This window comes from Gopherus flavomarginatus, chromosome 7 (assembly GCF_025201925.1).
Source record: "Gopherus flavomarginatus isolate rGopFla2 chromosome 7, rGopFla2.mat.asm, whole genome shotgun sequence".
NCBI classification, from domain to species: domain Eukaryota; kingdom Metazoa; phylum Chordata; order Testudines; family Testudinidae; genus Gopherus; species Gopherus flavomarginatus.
Genome location: NC_066623.1, coordinates 110,845,925 through 110,868,263, shown reverse-complemented (window position 1 = coordinate 110,868,263; position 22,339 = coordinate 110,845,925). Strand labels below are relative to the sequence as shown.

General features: G+C 43.8%; 1 protein-coding gene across 1 annotated transcript in view; it reads left to right on the top strand.

Moving 5' to 3' along the window:
• Positions 1-15,510, top strand: part of LOC127055107 (cytochrome P450 4B1-like) — a 48,018-nt gene extending 32,508 nt beyond the window's left edge. Inside the window, exons 7-12 of the mRNA XM_050961721.1 lie at positions 550-656; positions 1,807-1,997; positions 5,730-5,863; positions 6,998-7,062; positions 7,588-7,670; positions 15,336-15,510. Coding sequence (XP_050817678.1) covers positions 550-656; positions 1,807-1,997; positions 5,730-5,863; positions 6,998-7,062; positions 7,588-7,670; positions 15,336-15,510 — 755 coding nt within the window. The remainder of the gene's footprint in view (positions 1-549; positions 657-1,806; positions 1,998-5,729; positions 5,864-6,997; positions 7,063-7,587; positions 7,671-15,335) is intronic.
• The last annotated feature ends 6,829 nt before the right edge of the window (positions 15,511-22,339 follow it).

The window sequence follows — 22,339 nt, the reverse complement described above, 5'->3', positions numbered from 1 at the left end:
GATCTATAGACATTATATAGCTGTGCAAGCTTCCCACATATTGTTCTGCCAATGTGCCTCACTCCTCTCCTGGGGAGTCCACCTTTAGAGGTGAGAGGGAGATGCACTCTTCGTGGACCCTTGGCTTCTTTGGTAAGGCTGCCATCCAAGGTGTTATGTGAGATGGACACCTGATTGCACCTTCCAGTCATTACCTATCTGGGCTGGATTTGAGGACTGACCTTCCTCTAAATTTGAATTATGCAAACTCAAATTTAGTGAGAAATAACTGTGAGGCCAATTGGGTAATGGAATGAGAGAAATCCCATTCCCCCTCACATACGGATACAAGAAAGCACCGAGTAGAGTCCTTCTAACAGGCCTCTGTTTCTGCCCTTCTGCCCTGCATCCTATGGTACACAGAGTGAATCCTATCATCATAAACAAGGAGGATGATGGGGCCAGAAAGACCTCACATGTTGAATGATGGCCCTTCACTCTGCTGGTAGAGCTAACAGAGAAATCTAGATTCTTGAAATATATATTTTTATTATTCTTTTTCTGAAACAGATAAAGTGATAAAGGAGAGGAAGAAATCCCTCAAAGACGAGCGAGAACTTGAAAAGATCCAGAAGAAGAGACACTTGGACTTCCTCGATATTCTTTTGTGCGCCAAGGTAGGTACAGAAGAACCTTGGTTGTTTCTCATATCTAGTAAATGAGTGTGTGAATGTCTGTTAGACAAAAAAAATTCTCACATTGATTTTTCCACTTTGTAGCAGTGTAGTTCCCTAGCTGGGTTGGGCTAAAAGCTAATTTTCTCTGACATCAGTTAATTTCTGGAGCAATTTCTTTAAGGACTCCACATCCGTCAACTTCCTTTGTTAATAGGTATCTATGGCTTCAAATTCATATATTTTAGCATAGTCCAGGAATTCCCTATTCTTGAATGAAACTGAGCTGAGCTGTTCCCTTTTATATGCTCCCTCCATGAAAGCATGCCCAGCAAGGGCGAGGGAGTGTGGCTTGTTCAGCCCAAACCAGTTTGTTAACCCTTGCATTGCCAGTGCAGGGTTGATACACCCCATCACAGGATCCTCTCCCCAGAGCCAGCTCCAGGGTTTCTGCCACCCCAAGTGTCAAAAAGAAAAAAAAAAAGCCACGATCGGTGGCAGCTTCACTGCCCTACTTTCTTCTTTGGTGGCAATTTGGCGGCAGGTCCTTCCCTCCGAAAGGGACCGAGGGACCCGCCACCGAATTGCCACCAAAGAGCCCGACGTGCCGCCCCTTCCTCTTGGCCGCCCCAAGCACCTGCTTGCTGAGCTGGTGCCTGGAGCTGGCCCTGCCTGTCCCACAGCGGAGAATGGGGACAAGGGGAGCCAATTACAACTGCCATGAGACACTACAATGACGATTCTCAGCCAAAATCTTTCAGTTTAGAGTTTGATGAAAACTACTAATTTCCCATAATTTTTTTTGATGAAAACAAATGGACAATTTCCATGGGGAAAAAAAAATCAGACCAGCTCTACTGGCCACTCCAATCTGTGTACTAGCCTCAGAGTGAAACACATTGCATGCCCAATGGGGGAGAGACCTCAGAAAACAGAGAGATTTCTGGAGCTCAAGGGTAGAAAGAAAGAGAGAAGAGACCATTTTTAACCCTCCTTCCCTACTGTTACTCTGCATTTGCCATCACCATTGGTAGTGGTAATGGTATGTCTGCTTAATGTTTGTCAAGGACAGCATTAGGTGCAGTGTGGTGCAGCAGCAGCAATATATCTCTGGGCTAATACATTCCCTTGACCAATATCCCTATCTAATTAGGATGAAAAGGGAGATGGATTATCTGATGAAGACATACGTGCTGAGGTGGACACTTTCATGTTTGGGGGTCATGATACCACAGCCAGCGGGATCTGTTGGACCTTATACTGCCTAGCCATGTACCCAGAGCACCAGCAGAAATGCAGAGAAGAGATACGGGAGCTTCTGGGTGACCGGGAGACCATTCAGTGGTGAGCGCTCACATCTTATTTCATGTTATTTCCTCTCAAGATTATGTCTGGTGAATTAAGATATTCTGAGCGTTGGAAACTAAGAAGTCCCTGAAACTCAGGGCATCAGGCAGTGTGGTATATTGCCCTGATATTTAGTTGATCCAAAGCCCAGTGGTAGTCAGAGGGAGTTTTTACAATGACTCAAGTGGTCTTTGAATCAGAGTTTTGAACAGGATTTTCATTGTCTTTAACATGGATGCCTGCAAGAACATTTCATGTTTTGTGTGTAAATGGAGACTGTCAAATAGCTGAAGGTTCAGCTAGGTCTGTCTTACTTACATATTTAGAAATCCAACTCCCCATATTAAACGTAGATACTAACTTTGTGGGCCCCACAGTTTTAAAAAAGTTTCACTCTCTTATTCTCCATTGTCTTACTCTTAAGGGGCATTCAGTTAACAAACGCTAATCCCACAGCTGTGCCTGACATCACTGATGAGACTGACATAAACAAGCGAGTTAATGGCGACATATGTGACTTTCAGATCCATTAAAAATAAGCGGATGCTATCTCTGGAAATCTGTGCTGAAAAGTTGTCATAAAAATCTACCAGCGTGAGTGCAAAATTATATCTCCTGCCATCCAGCCCTCTAATCTAGATAATTAAGTAGCCCTTGTCACTGTAACATGTATGAGAACCTTGGATGATAATGAGAAAATTAAACAATATTTTGCGTGTCCATCAAAAACTGTAGCAGTCAAAGGCAAGCTGGACTTTGCAATGCTGTTTTAATTAGGGTCACTCTCAGATTAAACCACTTGAACTGAGCTGGGAGTAGATTTCAATCATGGTCTGTGAATATTCAAATGGTTTAATGAGTTCCCATGGGACTCCTTGCATTCTGTCCCTTTGGCTCTCTGAAAATGTTCAAGCGATTAGGTATTATTGACATGGATTTTTGTGGGAAACAAATTTCAAATCCATGTGGATGAATATTTGTAGGAACCAAATTTAAATGCGCCTAGACAAAGGTTCCTGTTGGTAATTCTTGTGCCCTCATTCAACCAGGCAACTTTGTACTATATAACCTATCTGACTAATCACAACTAAGCCACATGACTTACATTTCTAATAGAAAGTGCCAGAACCTTTCAGCAAACTGTTTGCAATCAGTCACAACCCACAGAGTAAAAATATAATATTCCATGAGCCAGGGCCGGCTTTATGACCCATGGGGCCCGATTGGAATACTCGGCAGTGGTCCAGGGGTCTTCGGTGGCACTTCGGCGGTGGGGGGTCCACTCCAGGTCTTCTGCAGCACTGAAGAACCCCCTGCCGTCAAAATGCTGCCAAAGACCCCCTTCGGCGTGGGGCCCTCTTCAGCGTGGGGCCTGATTCCGGGAATTGGTGGAATCGGCGTAAAGCCGGCCCTGCCATGAGCAGAAAAAAAGGAGGCTGAATACATTGGGTCATTTTTCACTGTGGTTTCTTTACTCACCTCAAATGCTTATCTATACAGCTTTGTACACTCTTTAGGGCAATGTTCTCCAACCTTTTTACACACAAGATCACTTTCTGAATTTAAGTGCAACCCAGGATCTACCCTGCCCCTTCCCCGAAGCCCCGCCTCGCTCACTCCACCCATTCTCCCACTCTCCGTTGCTCTTCCCACCCTCACTCACTTTCACCAGACTATGGCAGGGCATTGGAGTTCAGGAGGGCGTGCAGGTTCTGGGCTGGGCAGGGTCGCCCAGAGGTGGGGGAAAGTGGGGCAATTTGCCCCCGGCCCTGCAGGGCCCCCCATGAAAATATAGTATTCTATAGTATTGCAACTTTTTTTATGGAAGGGGCCCCTGAAATTGCTTTGCCCCAGGCCCCCTGAATCCTCTGGGCAGCCGTGGAACTGGGGCTTAGGGGTTCGGCATGGGAGAGGGGGTACAGGGTGCTGGGTCAGAGCTGGGGCAGGGTTTGGAGTATAGGAGGGAGCACGGGGTGCAGGAGGGGGTTCGGGGTGCAGGAGGGGGTATGGAGTGCTGGCTCTGGGAGGAGATCACGGCTGGGGCAGGGGGTTGGGGTGCAGGAGGAGGTAAGGGGTGCAGGAGAGGGTATAGGATGCTGGCTCCGGGAGGAGGTTCAGGGCTGGGAGTTGCATAAATAATCATAAAAATGAATGACAGTTTTTGTTGGCTGTGTAGCCACGCAGCCTTTCCCACCCAAAACCTGTCCTTTCAGAAACTGGGGAGGTGTGCCAAGGAAGGCAGGTAGAGAGCGTGCAGACAGGCCTGGATTATAAATGTAGGTCAATTGCTTTATGTTTCAGAACGAAACTGTTTGCCCAATCCTGCAAACACTTGTGAGTAAGCCAGCAGTGCATGCGGGCCGGTACCCTCCGGTACGCCGTACCAGCAAGCTATTTACACGGGCGGCTCCAGGCACCAGCACACCAAGCGTGTGCCTGGGGCAGCAAGCCATGGGGGAGCATTCTGTCAGTCGCCAGGAGGGCAGCAGGCAGGTTGCCTTCAGCGGCAAGCCTGCGGAGGGTCTTCTGGTCCCGCGGTTTCGGCAGACCTCCTGCAGGTGTGCCGCCGAATCCGCGGGACTGGAAACCTCCTGCAGGCAAGCCGCTGAAGGCAGCCTGCCTGCCGTGCTTGTGGCGGCAAAATACCTAGAGCCGCCCCTGCTATTTATAGCCAGTATGGAGTACTGGAAAGACACAGCAGCAGCAGGAGGAGGAGGAGAGGGCTGGGGGGCAGGGCTGGGGGTTCTGCTCCTTTCCCCGCTACCCTTTCCAGAAGGGAAAGGAGCAGAACCCCCAGCCCCGCCCGCTGCCCTTCCATGGATTGGACACACTGGACTCATTGGAAAAGCAGAAGAGTTACAGAGCTAGGCAAAACTAACAAACAAAACAAGCTCAGGGGTATGACTCCATGGCCACAAATTGAAAGAGAAGGAATAGTTCAGAAAGACTTCATTAAGCAAAGCCACTGAGGTCCCCATAGTGCCATTAGCCAAGCAACTGCCATTCTTATCAACTGAGGTGGCCAAACTGACCGACCTTCCGAGACACACACCATAATCTTCAGCCGTTCAAGAGCTGCAAGACATCCATAGCCTGGTAGGTGGAGAATGGGGGGTGGGGCTCCATGAGCCGCATGTGGCTCGCGAACCATGGTTTGGCCACGCCGGTTATATACATCATTACGACTAGGGTAAGTCTTCATTACAGAGTTATCCCGGGCTACAGCCTGGGTGTTATTCTACCCTCTCTCTGGTCCACACTGCAGAACCTCTAACCTAGGCTTGAGGATACTCTGAGCCTGAGCTAGCAGGCACAACTGAGGGTATAAACATCATTTTGCTGCAGGTTGGCTTGATCACCCACCTACTGTTCAGTGAGAACACAGGGTAGTCAAGCATGGGTGCCATAAATCCTCTAATCCTATCCCCCCCGAATCACCAGACTCACTTTCTGCTGATTTTCATCACGGGGGGCGGAGAGGGGAAATTAAACTGTATTTTACAGGCTTAAAAAATAGAATAAAAGGAGAGAAGTTGTCAGTGTAAAAGCCAGCTAAGCGGGTCTAATGAAAATGATCGTTTTAGGCAGAACAATACGGTTAGCAGCTCACCCTGGACACTGGGCACAGGTTTTTTATGCAACCTGCAGCATGGATTCTCAGCATGGATATTGCCTGCCTGTATTATTGCATCGAGAAGGAGGGTGTCACTCAATTTCTCTTGCTTGCAGGGATGACCTGGGTAAGATGCCTAACACCACAATGTGCATCAAGGAGAGTATGCGCATTTTCCCTCCGGTGCCCTTTGTGGGCCGCCAGCTTAGCAAACCCATCACGTTCCATGACGGGCGTTATTTACCAGAAGGTCGGTATACTCCCTTTCCCCTTTCTGGAGTCTGCACCCTGTCTTGCTGGTTGTTGAGAGCTACAAATTGCTTCCACAGCCCTCCATTAAGCCTCACCAAGTCCGGGCTTACTAAATGGGCCATGTAGAATCCTGAAGTTATTTGGTCTCAAAGTGGCCTCTGTTGGGTCACATAGCCCATCTGCCTTCATTATCACTGCATCTGAGCCTATTATCCCTAGTAGATGAATCTAAGGACTAGCCTTAGCCTTGAATGCCTTCTCCAGTCATGGTGATCTCACCACGTTCATTGCAAGACTTTCTAGGCTTCCCCTCTCCTCTCCTTCCCTGTAACACTGTGGTTGGGACCTGTTGGGAAGGTGAAAAGAGAATATGTCCATGAACTTCTCATGCTGCCGACTTCCACAGATTCTTCCTCTTTCTTTCCTCCACGCATAGAGTCCTGCACTGTGGGGCTGAAATCGTCCTTCTAGAGCTGTACAGGGAATGAGGGGGACTAAAATGTTCCTCTGGTGCTAAGCAGGGTTGGAGATGATCATGGTGATGGTGTAGTCCAGTCTTCCTAGTTCCCAACTGCCCCAGGGGGAAATCTCTGTGCCAGCAGATCTGTCCACCCCCAATGACTGATGCAAAATGGAGCTTCTGCAGTTGATTCTCAGCTATGGAGTCCCACCCACCTTCTCACTTCCCCTTCTGTGGAGATGGGGAGATGTAACAGGGGTGCAGGGCCTCCCTGGTGTTGTCCCCAGTAGTCCCAAGGGATGTGTAGACTCTGCAGTCTGGACACTGGATGGAGCATGGGTGATACGTTGCCCACATGATTCCAGTTGAGATCCACAGCCATAGAGTGAGGCTGAGCTGTGGAGGTCCAGCTGGTTTCATGTCACAGAACCCAACTAGGGAAGAATCAGATATTATTATTGCTCTTCTCACCGAAGTTCAGGGGGAGAGCTGTAATACTTTCCCACTGAGCAACTGCACTGGGATAGGTGGCCTGAAAATGGGGGTGATAAAAATGCTAGCTACTGTGGTTGTAAGAATGCTTAGCCTCTCACAGAACATAGCTTAAGCAGAGAAGCTATGTCAAAGACCTGTCTTTTTCTTCAGCTTTTTATCTCTTCTGTTGCTTTGCAGGCACTTTGGTTGGAATAAACATCTATCTTATACACAGGGACCCCAGCTTATGGAAAGATCCTGAGGTATGGTACTTTTCTGTCTTTATAATAATAACCTGTTTCCTGCAGCTACTGTCTTGGGGTAGTGACCGGGGGACCCCAGTCCTGGATCAGGTCCCCGTTGTGTTAGGTGATGTATAATCACAGAGCAAGACCTTGGCCCTTGCCCCATAGAGATTACAGCCTAAATAGCTCAGACAGAGAAAAGATGAAAGGGGGCAAAAAAGAAAGGGGAAATGACTAGCCAACGGTCACACAGCATTTCAAGACATTGAATCCAGGTCGCCTGACTGCCAGGGCCACATCCTTATCCAATGTATCATAGTACCACCTATTCAAAGGATGTAATAAAGCTCCCTGCCACACTTGGCTCTGTTGTGGCCCTCTGGTTGGAGACACATCTAATTTACAATTCTATAATCTCACTGATGCAACACAGTGAGGCTAACATTCAGCAAGCAACAGGAATATGAGAGATCAGCCACTCATCTAAACAGGAGTGCTACAGTGATGTTATCTCTTCTGAGTTATCAAACACTCTCATTACAGGTATTTGATCCCATGAGGTTTTCGCCGGAGAACTCCTCCCAGAGACACTCCCATGCTTTCATGCCTTTTTCAGCTGGAGCAAGGTGGGGCATAGCATTAGTATTCGTGTCTAGTTAGTGCCAGTAACCTACGCAGCGATTTATAAACCTGGAGTCAGTGCTGCCAAGAGCTCAGGCCTGGATCCAGATGGGAGTTTTGCCACCGACTCCAACGGGAGCAGGATGAGGCCCTATGGCAGACAGGGAAAAGGGAGAGAAGATACTTAAAGGCAACAGAAGGGAACATGGCATAGAGAGATCATCGTCCAGGAAGACAAGGCAGAGTGGATTCCTGGGGAAGTGAGTTTTAAGGAGGCATTTGAAAGGGGAGAGTGCACTAGGTAGACAGGAAATAGGAGATTGTTCCATGTACAGAGAACAATGTAAAGTGAATCCAAGAATGGGAGACAAAAGAGGGTATGTCTACACTACCCATCGGATCGGCAGGTAGTGGTCGATCCATCAGGGATCGATTTATCATGTCTCATCTAGAGGTGATAAATTGATCCCCGAACGCGCTGCCCGTCGACTCCGGAACTCCACCACTGCGAGAGGCAGAAGCGGAGTCAACGGGCAAACCCGTACCAGCTGTGGACAGTTTAGAGCTTTGCTTTTCAACTGTCTCTGTGATCACAGGCTTACAAAAGCACAGCAAAATAGACAGTCTCGGCCAGCTAAGCCACTCTTATTAGACAGGAGGAAAAAGGAAAGGAATAGGAAAGAGAAGAAACAAGGCAGGGAAGGACAAAATCTCACATCCCTGGTGGTGGTTGGGATCTAGCCTGAGCCAGTGGAGCTGGCGATGTCATCTGAGTCTCAGTCTGCTCAGGATGAGGATGACAAAGGCCAACAAATAGTTCCCAGGGTCCCAGGAGGTGGTGGTGGTGGCTGCCCTGATGGCAAAGCTCGCTCCTTTTGGTTTACCTGTCCCCAAGCAGCAGTTCTCAGACAGATTCTCTTTCTTTAAAAGAAAAGGGAGTTTTGAGCAGAATATTTTGTCCTCATTCCTGCATTCACCAGTTAGGCCTAATTTCCAAAACACCAGTTTTGGTCCTTTGTTTTCCAGTCCCGCACTTCTCTTGTTTTCCAGACATGGTCTAAACACATTCCCTGAGTTAGATCAGGAGGTCTTTTTGTTTGGACTAATTTAGTTTGTTTCCCCTTTGCACCTTTCCCCATCGACATTGGTTGTTATAGGTTATTGTGACACTTTATGGACTTTCACTCACTTGTCACAGCTGGGCTTACAATTAGGGTATATCCGCAGACCCAAATATCATACCTCCTTTCTGAGGAGCCACCTGCTACACCTGGGGATTGCTGGCAGCATGGCATAGGGGACACTAGGACAGTTTTATGGCTGCACAGAAATTTCTCCCACGGTGGGCTCCCTAGAAGTTCATGGGCCAGATCCCCGAGCTGGCGTAAATCAATCAGTGAGCGCCATTGAGTTCCCTTGACTTAATCATTCTGTAAATAATCTTAGTTACAAAAAAGGCACAAAATCTGCCTCACCCAGACACTGACTAACACAAGTTAGAGTGTTTTCTTCTCACACTTGACATAGTATTAAACCGTACACTTTAAAATTACAGACATAGCTGGAGGCAAAGGGGTATTGTCATTTGAAGCTCCGTAAACAAACTCTAAGTAAAGCTATTTGATTCTTTCCTAATTCAGCTTCTGAAAGACACCTCCAGCAGGTGATAAGTGACTCCACCTTCCCAACACAATAAGGAGAAATCCAACTAGGGAAAACCTACTGTGCTTTTCCATATCATGTACACATTATTACACGGTTATGCTGCCCTTCCTGGCTCTGCTGAGAATATCAGGGATTATACAGCCAGACATGGAACATGATCTTACCTATTCATTACAATCTGATTTAGGATACCAGAGGCATCATTTGCCACTGTGCTACTGCTGTTTTATTCCAACATCAGTCTGTTGAAATCAAGGGCATTTCACCAGCACTAAGTAGGAGTCATGGAGCAGTGAATCAGGCTCTAATTATTCAAGATCACATTCTGATTGGTCATATCGGCCTTTATCATGAGGTTAAGATAAGCCGGAAGAATGGCTGTGGGGAGCGGGGGAGATACAGTTGCAGTCGGCAAGGTCTTCCTCAAGGCGTAATATTTATAGCAAAAAGGCAAATTAAGGTAATTTAAGTGAAAAAAGGAAATAGCGAGCTCCCCAGCTCGGGAATCAATCCAGTTCTGTGACCCTGCGTATGGAACCTGTTCCTGCCAAAAACATTCGCTCTCCTCTCTATATCCCAAGCAACAATTTATAACCCTGTCCCTAAGCACCTGTGGAGAGACAGGGGGCTGCTGAGCTGAGGTTAACCCCTTATTTGCCAAGGATCAGATTCAGCCGTGTGCACACGGTCATAATCACCAACTCCCAAGGATGTCTGGCTGTGAGCTCATCACCCACACAGAAAGGAAAGCCCACATACCTGTGACATACAGAGGGTGGGGAAATAAAGAGAAGGGGATGAGCAGTGCTGTCCAGTGGGGCAGCTTCTTTTCAAATCAGCCCAGCTGCCTGTAGAGATTTGCTGGCTGTGAGAGGGGGAAAGGCGGTGGGTGGGTGGGATGGGACATGGGTGGGGTTGACCACTATAATTTCTCCACTGGTTTCAATTTAAAGAGACATGCCACATTTTCTTCTCCAGCCTATGGCGCTTAGCAGTATTTGAAAGGCAGCAGGATCACATCAGAGTTTTCCTTCAAGTGAGAAGGTGAATTGAGAGCTGTTAAGTACATGTTTATGTTTTAAAGGAAATAACTGGGATGTGGGGTAGAGAGAGAGGGGGAAAAGAAGAGTATAGAAAATGCCAAACATGAGGCCAGCTGCTCCTTCCGGCAGCATGCAAGAAACGTTAAAATAATCATTTAGAAGTGCATTGATTGGACCCAGTCCTCATCGACTCATAGACTTCAAGGCCAGAAGGGACCTTCATGATCATCTAGTCTGGCCTCCTGCACATTGCAGGCACAGAACCTCACCCACTCCCTCCTGCAGTAAACCCCAAACCTCTACCTGAGTTACTGAAGTCCTTAAATCTTGATTTAAAGTCTTAAATTACAGAGACTCCACCCTTTACTCTAGTTCAAGCCAGCAAGTGGCCCATTCCCCATGATGCAGGGGAATGTGAAACCCTCTGAGGGTCTTCATCGATCTGCCCTGGGAGAAAATACCTTCCCCGACCCGAGATATGGAGATCAGTTAGACTCTAGGCACGTGGGTGAGAGCAACCAGCCAGACACCTGGGAAAGAATTATCTGCAGTAACTCAGAGCCCTCCTCATTTTGTGTCCCATCTCCAGCCATTGGAGATATTTGCTAATAGCAGTTGTGGTTGGGCCATATGCATTGTAAGCAATCTCATCATATCATTCCCTCCACAAACTTATCAAGCTCAGTCTTTAAACAAATTAAGTTTCTTGCCCCCACAACTTCCCATGGAAGGCTGTTCCAGAACTTCATTTCTCTGATGGTTAGACACCTTCCATCTAATTTCAAGCCTAAACTTGTTAATAATAATAATAATAATAATAATATATATATATATATATATATATATATATATAATGGCCAGTTTATATCCATTTTTGTGCAAGTATTGGCCCTTACCTTAACTCCCCTCCCTCAATGATGTTTGTCCCTCTGATGTATTTATACAGAGCAATATCTCCCCTCAGCCCTCCTTTCGTTAGGCTAAATAAGCAAAGCTCCTTAAGTCTCCTCTTATAAGTTCTCCATTCCTCTCATCAATTTAGTAGCTCCGCTCTGTATCTGTTCCAGTTTGAATTAATCTTTCTTAAACACGGGAGATAAGAATTGCACATGGTATTCCAGATGAGGTCTCACTAGTGCCTTGGATAATGGTATTAACACTTCCCTATCTCTGCTGAAAATATCTTGCTAAACGCACCCTATGATTGCATTAGCTTTTTTCAAAGCCACATCATATTGGTGGCTTATAATCATCCCATGATCAACCAATATGCTCAGATCTTTTTTTCCTCTGCTCCTTTCAACTGGTAACTGTGCAGCTTATAGCAAAAAATCTTGTTGGTAGTCCCTAAATGCTTGACCATGCACTTTGCCCTATTTTATTTCATCCCATTTCTATTAATTCAATATTCAAGGTCATCCAAATCTTCTTATATGATATTTTGGTCTTCCTCCATATTGGCAATACCACCCACCTTTGTGTCATTGGCAAATTTTATTAGCACACTCTCACTTTTTGTGCAAAGGTCATTAATGAAAATGTTAATGAAGATTGGTCCCAAGATTCATCCTTGAGGAACTCCACTAGTAACCTCGCTCCAGCCTCACAGTTCACCTTTCAGTATGATCCATTTCAGTCTCTTCTTTAATCAGTCCCTATCCACCTTTCAGTTCTCGTATTAATCCCCATCTTCTCCAATTTTACTAATAATTTCCCATGTGGAACTGTATCATATGCTTTACTGTAAGGCAGGCAGATTAGATCTACTGCATTTCCTTTGTCTACAAAATCAGTTATCTTCCCAAAGAAAGAGATCAGGTTAGTCTGACACAATCTATCTTTTTTAAAACCATGTTGTATTTTATCCCAATTACCATTTATCTCGATGTCTTTAATTACTTTCTCTTCAGAATTTGTTCTAAGATCTTGCATACAATTGAGGTCAACTAATGGGCCTGTAGTTTCCTGAATCACTCCCCCACCAGCCCCTCTTGAGTATAGATACTATATATGCAATTCTCCAGTCACAGGGTATCACTCCCCAATTTATGGATTCACTAAAAATCCTTGCTATTGGGCTTGCAATTGTGTGTGCAATTTTTTTTTTAATATTCTTGGGTGGAGATTATCCAGGCCCTCCGTTTGATCCCATTAAACTGTTTGAGTTTGGCTTCCATATTGAATGTGGTAATTTCTACTTCATATCCTTGTTCCCATTAGCCACCCCGCCATTGGACCCAAGTGCCTCATTACCCTTACTAAAAACTGAGAGTATATGTTCATTTCTGTGTTTGACCATACTTAGATTATCTCTTTAATCTCCACCCCATCCTCAGTGCGTAGCGGTCCCCAGTTCATCTTTCCTTGTTTTCTTTTCTATTTACCTGGCTAAAGTACCTTTTACCATTGGTTTTTATTTCCTTTGCGAGGTCGAGCTCAGCTTGGCTTTTGGCAGTTCTCACCTTATCCTTCTCTTTCTGAGCTCCAAGAGGCAGCTCTCCTTGCTGATCCATTCTGAGTCCTTTATTCTGTTCTTGCACAGATAAACTGTGATGGAAATCAATGGGAGTGGTAAATAAGAAAGGCAAAGAGCTCAGTATTGGACCCATTTATTAAGGAAGGGAAGAGTTTTCTATTTCTTTCTCTGTTATTTTCTTGTGTTTTTCTCAATGCACCGCATTCCATGGTGGAAGAGTTTTTGCTCAAGATCTCTGTGATCTCTCCCCATGCCATACAGCCTCAGCTGAGATTGGCAGAGGTGCTCAAATGGGCTCCCCTCGATTTAAACAAGGGTGGGCTGGTGGGAACCCCTTCTCTATGAGGATTCCTGAGCTCTGGGACAGACTTGAAACCCTGGTCCAAGAAAGCTCAAGTCTACTGATCTTCAGAGCATACCGCAAGACATATGTATTTATGTGGGCTCCTGTGAGGTGTGTATGTATGTCTTTCTCTTTGAGAGAAATCACTTGTGTGGGGGAGAGGGAAGTCAAATGTTCTGTTGGCAATCTCATTGGTCCTATAGCAGAGGTGCCTAGAATCTTGGATAGTTGTCCATTTTTATTTTTTGTATCACTGTAATAATAATTGAACACAGCTTGTTTTTTTACAAAATTTAAAAAGTGAATATATGCAAATATCAAAGAGTCATAGAATAATAAAATTGGAGAAAGGTCAGAAACATTTATCTTACTGCCCTCAGCTTCTTTATATACATATAAAATGATTGGATCTAAATCAGCTGTTACTACTCAAGAAAGAGATATTGGAGTCACTATGGATAGTTCTCTGAAAACATCTGCTCAATGTGCAGCGGCAGTCAAAAAACCGAACAGAATACTGTGAATCATTAGGAAAGGGATAGATGATAAGACAGAAAATATCACATTGCATCTCTATAAATCCACGATATGTCCACATCTTGAATACTGCATGCAGATCTGGTTGCCCCATTGCAAAAAAAAAAGATATATTGGAATTGGAAAAGGTACAGAAATGGCCAACAAAAATGATTAGGGGTATGGAACATCTTCCATATGAGGAGAGATTAATAAGACTGGGACTTTTCAGCTTGGAAAAGAGATGACTAAAGGGGGATATGATAGAGGTCTATAAAATCATGACTGGTGTGGAGAAAGTAAATAAGAAAATGGTATTTACTCCTTCTCACGACACAAGAACTAGGGGTCACCACATGAAATTAATAGGCAGCAGATTTAAAACAAACAAAAAAGGAAGTATTTCTTCACACAATGCAGTCAACCTGTGGAACTCTTTGCCAGAGGATGTTGTGAAGGCCAAGACTACAAAAAGGTTAAAAAAAGAACTAGATAAGTTCATGAAAGATTGGTCCATCAATGGCTATTAGACAGGATGGGCAGGGATCATGTCCTTAATTTCTGTTTGCCAGAAGCTAGGAATGGGCAACAGGGGATGGATCACTTGATCATTACCTGTTCTGTTCATTCCCTCTGAAGCACCTGGCATTGGCCATTGCTGGAAGACAGGATATTGGGCTAGATGGACCATTGGTCTGACCTAGTATGTTCGTTCTTATGTTCTTATGAAAAACAATGGTCCTGCTCTGCAGGGTGCTGTAGCTGAACCATCCTTGGTTTTGCAAAATGACCACCCTAACCAACAAGGTGCTGCACCTGAGTTTGCCCATCCCCGTTACATTACCAATCAGCCATGCCAGCAGGTGCCTAGATATTGTTGCATTTCTTGAGTGACGAGGGGCATTTTCCTGTTCTTCAGTCCCTCTTTTCAGAATTACAGTGCTTGAAGGGCTGCATTAGTGGCCAAACAATGCACTCCAGAAGCTACATCCTCCATTGGTGTAAGTCAGCATTTCTCCTTTTTAGTCAATAGAGTGATGTCAATTTACACCAGCATTGACAATATATTGCTCAACTAATATGCGATGGTAACAATTCTCTAGGTTACTTTATAGTCAAGCCATATATATTGACATCACCTACATATAAATGGCAGTACCATCTTCTGGTCTTAGGGCTCCACAAAGGAGGTAGTAAAACCTGATCTAATCTTCTGTTCATGCTAACAGTTCTGTGCTGTTTCTTCCTTGTAGCTGTAGAATTCTATATATTCAATGAACAACCATGCTGGAGTCTATGGAAGTTTTGGACTGATCCTAAAATATCAATTAATGAGTTGGATAGTTAAAACCAGTTTGATTCCTTTCGGCATGAAACACATGGAGGATAAGGAATTGTTGAGCAGCAATTAGCCTATCAACGTATTGGCAAAGAGTGAAAAATAAACTAAATCTTTTAAAGCACTTTCTTTTTGTTGGATTAATGGGATATGAAAGAATCTTAATACGCCTGATTCAAGAGCACTTGAAGTCAATGGAAAGTTTCCCATTGACTTCAAGTGACTTTGGAGCAAGCATCAGGACACTCAGGTTCAATATTCTCACTGGTTCCATCTCTCTCTTCTCAGGAACTGTATTGGGCAGCAGTTTGCCATGATCGAGATGAAAGTGGCCATTGCTTTGTCCCTGCTACGCTTTGAGTTTTCACTCGATCTAGCGAAGATTCCCAGGAAAATACCCCAGATGGTCTTACAGTCCAAGAATGGGATACATGTGCACTTGAAGAAAATCCACTGGCATTAACATTGCGAAATGTGGGCAAAATACATAAGAGATTTGTAAGTTATTTGACTATCAAATGCATTAAAAATCCCAACTTTGGGGAAAAAAAGATCCCCCGTCCCTTTGAGCCTGAAAGGTTGCTTGTTGGTCCAGTCAAAGACATATATATATTTATTCTGAGCCATATGATGTCCTTCATTAAAACTGTATTCCCAAACATTTGCTGGTTACTTTAGTGACAGAGGGACAGAAAAATTAGATTGATCAGCAAGGGAGAAAAATATGAATCAGATCTTCAGGCCGTGTAAATCAACCTTGTTCCACTGATTTCATCGGAGTTTAGTTCATTGATACCAGCGGGAGATTTAGGCCTATGTTACCAGATGAGATTTGAAAATTTGATCCAGTGGTCACCATTTAAAGCCAACTTCTGCAAAAAGGAACTTCACTGTGACCTTAAAGCTTTTATTTCCTTTGCTAGGTACAGCGGGAACCTATGGTATCTCAGACTCCTCTACGTGGCAACTCTTGGCAAATGATTACTCTTTAATAGGGTAGAAGAGTGGACTCACTGCTGGCATAGCCCCTCATGGCTGGAGGTAGTGTTGCAGGCACTCCTTCTCTAGTTCAGTCTCACTCATTCTGGGGTAAACAAAGAGTCCAATAAAATGAACTTAGAGAAACATAACTCTTTGCTCCTAACCAGACTCACTCCTCCACAGACTCTTCGCCCTTCTTGGGCTCTGCAGGCTTGTGCTCCTGCTCTTGTGTGGAATGACTCCCGGGGTTTTCTCTAGTTGTGTTCACAGCATGCACACAGAGAAGTTAGATAAGAACTTAAATACTCATGTTGGAAGGTTGCAATATAACTTTATTTTCATAGAATTCAGAACCATAATGCAAAACAACCAATAAACAGAGAGACAAAGCAGGCTGCTCCCTAAAACAGAGAAGTGCAACTCACTCCACCCTACTCTAGCTCTCTGTCTGCAGGCAGACTACTTCAGGCCCAGATTGTACACTTCCCACCAGGCCCCATAGCTTGCAAGAAGAACCAGGGACCCCTTTTGAGAATTTAAAGTGATAGATCACAATTTTAACACACTTTTCAATCCACCACACTCCTCCCCTGTAAATTCCTCAAACACAATTTTAAAAAATCACAAATTTAACCTTAAAGGAAGTTGGTGATTTTGCTGAGGCCAGTGGTGCCTGCCAGGGAGAGAAAGTGACACCTGAACTTTGTCCTATTTGTGTCAACCCCAAAAGAAGCACTATCCCTCTCTCTCTCTCTCTTGGCCACCATCTCCCATGCCTTCTCTTCCTCCTCTGGCCAACAAAAGCTACACCCATCCTTACTAATGTCAGAGGCTGCATCCTGTAGCAGTACTGAGGTTCTTTCTGGTAACAGTTGATCACTGGGCCTCTTCATTATCTCCCATTTTACCTCTACCACAGATGTCTCTAGTCCCATATCTGCTTTACAGCTTTCCCCCTACTTCATCCCTCCCATGTGATTTTGCACCAACACTGTCTGCCTTCAGCAGAAAAACCTGGCAGGTTTATGGGGTAGGTTTTTTCACTCTTTGCCATCTTTTGTTGAGTGCTCTCCATAGGTCGGATCTAGGTAAATCAAATTTAGTACATAACTAGCATTTTAAAAACAAAGCAGCTGGAGTCTTCTGAGTGGCAGGCTGTGGGGTAGACCTATATGAGAGTAGGGAATTTGCAATGCAATGTGTCAGGGGACTCCATTCAGTTTTGTCTAGTGCTTGTTTTAATGTCTGCACAACACTCTGTGCCAATCCATGTGATGCTGGGTGGTGGGTAGCTGACCCAATACGTTTGACTGAATTTTGCTGTGGGAATGTCTGAAAATCCCAGATATAAACTGTGGACTGTTATATGAAGAGAGTTCCTCAGGTAACCCACAAATGGCAAATATTGCAAAGCACATCAGTTGTTTATTACAGAAGAGGTTTTAAATCATGTGCCTCGCCTCTGGCCACCAAGAATAATCATTAACCACTATTACATGTATTTGCTTATCTTTTTCTGGAAAGCCGATGCCCAGTTGCTGCCAGGGTGACAGTGTCTCTTCTGGCATGTTCCTATGGCTATAATGGGAGTCGCACTGGCTACTTTCCATTTCTAAATCTTAATCTAAAGCCAGCCACCAGAAACAATTTCTGGCCATCCCTTCCATATCTATTAACCCTTGGTGCCGCTCGTGTAATTCCACCAGCATCCTTTTCTGCACACATATTGGCAGTATCACTTGTATTCCCCATAGCAAGCAACCCTTCTGCGTGGCTAATAGTTTGCTGAAACAGTAATGGCTACGTTGCTCTTTGGTTATGTGATTTGGCCAGTCTCAAGTGTGGTGCATCATCTTAACCAAAATCATCTTTTTGTCTTGTTTACAGAGCAACTTCCTTAGCTGTAATAGGGAGGTCATCTAGGAAAGAGACTCTGTCCACGGAATTTTCCTCTATATGTTTCCCTGTGTGCAAGGACAAACAGGACAATGCATCTGCATTAGCATGTTTTTCGGATGGTCTATAATATATCCCATCTTAGTAGGCAGCAAAGATCAAAGCCCCCTCTTTGAAGTCTAGTTGCTGCTAGTGGTGGAATGCCTACATCTGGGCCCATTATTTTTACCAGTGGTTTATGATTTGTAACGAAGGTAAATTTTTTTCAGAGAGGTACTCATGGAAATTAATAACCCACGTCTCTTTTTCTATCTGTGAGTATTTTTTCTTGACCTTTGACAATGTCCTGGGAGCAGATATTATAGGTTTTTCACTCCCATCTTTACAAAGATGTGAAACGAAAACCTCAATTCCTACAGGAGACACATCACAGGCTAGCGTTGTGAGAAGCTCCGGATTAAAATGTACCAATAGGTTGGCACGACTTAGTTTCTTTTTTGCTTTCTCCAAAGCCTTATTTTCTTATTTCTGTCCAAACCCACTTCATATTTCTCCATAACCGGGCAGACGTCAGACTGGTTACTGTTGATAAGTTTGGAATTCAATCTTCCATAATAGTTTTAACATAGCCTGAAACAATCTAAGCTCTGAGACATTACAAAGCTCAGGGGCATTCTGAATGGCTTTTGTCATCTCTTTTAATAGGTGTACTCCTGCATCTAGAAAATGGCTGGATGAAGTAACCCGGCTTTTTTGAAAAAAAAGCACACTTCTGTTTAAAGCTATGATTTTACAAGCTCTTTAGAACCCCCTCTAGGATTTTTAAATGTTCCTCTGACATAGCAGACAAAGATAACACAATCCAAAAGTTGGCAGTGGAAGCTAGACTGGAAATCAGGTGTATCTTTTTAACAGTGAGGCTAATTAATCATCAGAACAATTTACCCAGACTTGTGGTGTGTTCTCCAGCAGCCAATTTTCAAATCAAGATTGGATTTTTTTAAAACAAGATCTGCTGTAGGAATCATTTATGTGAAATTCTCCAACCTGTGTTATCCAAAAGGTCAGACTAGATGATCAGAATGGTCCCTTCTGGCCTTGGAATCTATGAATGATACGTCATCCAAATAACAGGCAACACCATTTACCACCGGCACTAACTGATCCATTATTCTTTGAAACATAACACAGGCACCAGCTATCCCCTAGGATAATATTTCATATCTAAATAGCACCTTATGTCTGTTCATTGCCCACATTTTTTTTTAATCTAGCTCCAATGCCATCTGCAGGTCAGCTTGAGACAAGTCTAGTTTGGTAAACGTCACTGCCCCTGTCAGCTTTGCAAATAAATCTTGTGGTTTAGGAACTGGATATTGGTCCAATTCCAGCCAGGGGGATATGGCACATTTATAGTCCCCACAAACTCTTATGCTGCCATTACCCTTTGGGCTACATGCAAAGTGGTGCATCCTATTTGCTGAACTCCACAGGTGAAATTATGTCCTGCTTTTGCAATTATTCCAGCTGGAGTCAGATGACATAAAATACTCTTGCTGGAAGGTTGCAATGTAACACTTTGTTTCTTAGGATTCAGAATGATACCCCAAAAGAGAGAGAGACAAAGCAGGCACAACGCAACTCACCTCACTCTAGATGGCTCTCTGCAAGTTGCTTACTTAAAGACCCACATCATATGCTTCCCATAGAGCCCCCTAGCCTGCAAACAAGACCAGGAAAACCCCACAGAACTTAAAGTGATAGATCACAATTTTAACCTAGCTAAAGAAGCCCAGCTACAACCTCAATAACAAGGTTACAATCTAGCAAGCCCATAACATAATGAAGATATGTCAAAGATGGGTCTGATCCACAGCATATTGACATCAATGGGAAGTCCTGCTAATGACTTTAATGGCCTTTGGATCAGTTCCTATCTACATAGACCTCCGTGGACTAAACAACCAGTCACAGGCTCTTCTCACTATTGTATTTTGAATGTACCAAATCCTTTAGCCCTTGTGAGGAAATCAAGAACCAAATAAATGTCTGTTGTCTTCTCTATGGACTATTTGAATGTTAATTTCCTGGGAAGTAATCTTCCTTCAGGTGAAGGTCATGCCTTTAGTCAAGCAGAAGGAAAATGAAGATTATGCCAAGAGCCTGTCTGATCTGAATGACAAGCACGGATGATCTTTTTCGCTCTTCAGAGGAAGGACTATCTCTAACAATGTGTCTGTGCAGTGCCTTATACAATGGCGCCATGGCCTGGCATGGGAAATAAATAACAAGAGCGATAACAATGGTGGAACATTCCTCCATGAACCTTGTAAATTACACAAGTGAATTAAAGTGGCAGACTTACTCTTTTAAAAGATGACCAGCTTCAAGACTATGGACCCACAGCACTTTGTATCCCTTTAATTCTGTTACTCCTCCCACTTTCTTTAAGAGACCCAGTAAGGAACTCCCTCATAAAATATATTTTACTCAGGTCAGGCACATTCCTAGTAAAAGCATCCAGGTTTCCCATTGCAATGTGAGATTAAACCCTCTCCCCATCTGTACCTGCAAGAGAACTACTTGGAAGCTTATTTGGCAGGGAGAGATGTCCTTAAAACAATTTTAAAGAAAGGTCTTGGGCTAAACAGTACCTATCACAAAATATAATTTAAAGTGCAAGATGTCACACCAATGTCAGCAAATGGGACATCTGTATCCCTTGAACAGTGCTGTGTACAGAAGTGTTTTAAGAATAAGACGTGTGATATAGCAGCTAAATATTATATATTGAAGAATTCAGTCCATTGTGTATTTGTTAAGACATTGTCAAGTATCAGAGGGGTAGCCGTGTTAGTCTGGATCTGTAAAAGCAGCAAAGAGTTCTGTGGTACCTTATAAACTAACAGACGTATTGGAGCATGAGCTTTCGTGGGTGAATAGCCACTTCGTCGGATGCATGTACATGCGTGCTCATGCTCCAATAAGTCTGTTAGTCTATAAGGTGCCACAGAACTCTGCTTGTTAAGACATTGTTTCTGACTACTCATTAAAGTATTACTCTTCTCTTTCATTGTGTTGATGAAGCATATTTGCTAAATAGAGGCTTGGGCTGGAGTTTTCAAAGGAACCCAAGTGAGTTAGGCACCCAAATGTCACTGCGTTTCAATGAGAGTTGGGCGCAAAGACCCCAACCTCAGTAGTGCAACATCCTGTGATTATCCCCTAAGAAAGCAAGCCATCTCCAGTGACTTCACACTAGCTCTCCAGACTGGATCCTTGGTTTGCATATCACAGTCCCTCTACAGCTGTTTAATCTGCTAATAAGGAACACAGCATTAGAACTAATTAACATAAACAAGGTGGGAGCTACTTTTCTCTGGTGAAGATACACCACTTTATTTAAACCTACTGCCACCCCATTGAAGTCAAGTATGTGTCGGGGTGGTGTGAGGGAGATGTAGTAGCCAGGCAGACGTTCCCTGAAACTATTCTTTCTGGCCGATCAGGAGACCAATTTCTTATCTAGGCTCATAAAACAAGTGTGCACTTCCTTGAAAACTAAAACTACCATCCCCAAACTGATGGTTTAGGATTTTAGAAAGATTTAACCATATTCTTAAAAATAGGCCCAAGAAGTGTTTATCCCATGAGCCCCACCACTGGGATCAATATTCCTGGTTCCTATTCTTTGCTGCACGTGGGATATCTCAACAGGATTATCCAACTGAAGTTACTCTATGGCAGTCAACCTCTGGGTATTTTTGATTTGCTAAAGGGCATGTGAGAAGAACAGGTCCCCAGATGGGAGACTGTTGTTCAAAATGGACTTAATCCACTGAAATAATTTCATTAAATTCAATGGACCCTGAATCAGGGCCCATGTCCTTAAGTTCGATGAGAAGTCAAAAGCTCTAGGGACTTATATAACAGACTGCAGGAACAATATCACAACTATATAGCTGACCAAAACCAGAATTTGAGATTTTGAAATGTCACATGTCTCAAACCTGGGCAAAAAGTCAAAAATCTCAGAATTTTTCATAAAATGAAATATTCTGAAACATTTTGTTTTAACCTTATAATTTTTGACATATCATATATTACAGAAGTCAAAACATTTAGACTTTTGTATTATAAATAATAATATAACAAAAGTCACAACAAAACATTTCAATACACACCAACAGAATTGATATGTTCCTCTGAACCACTTCCATTTAATTGTACCAGCATTTTCTGATGGAAAATTATTCCACTGGAAAAATTGTTGCTAATAACTTGTGCGGTGGGAATACATTTCTAGTTATGTAGTTGCCATGGGCTTTTGTGGGTAGAAATGTGTTTCCCAGAATTCAAGAACAGTATAGCAGACTTTCACTGACGTGTGGTGTATTGCTTTGGAGCATCAGACT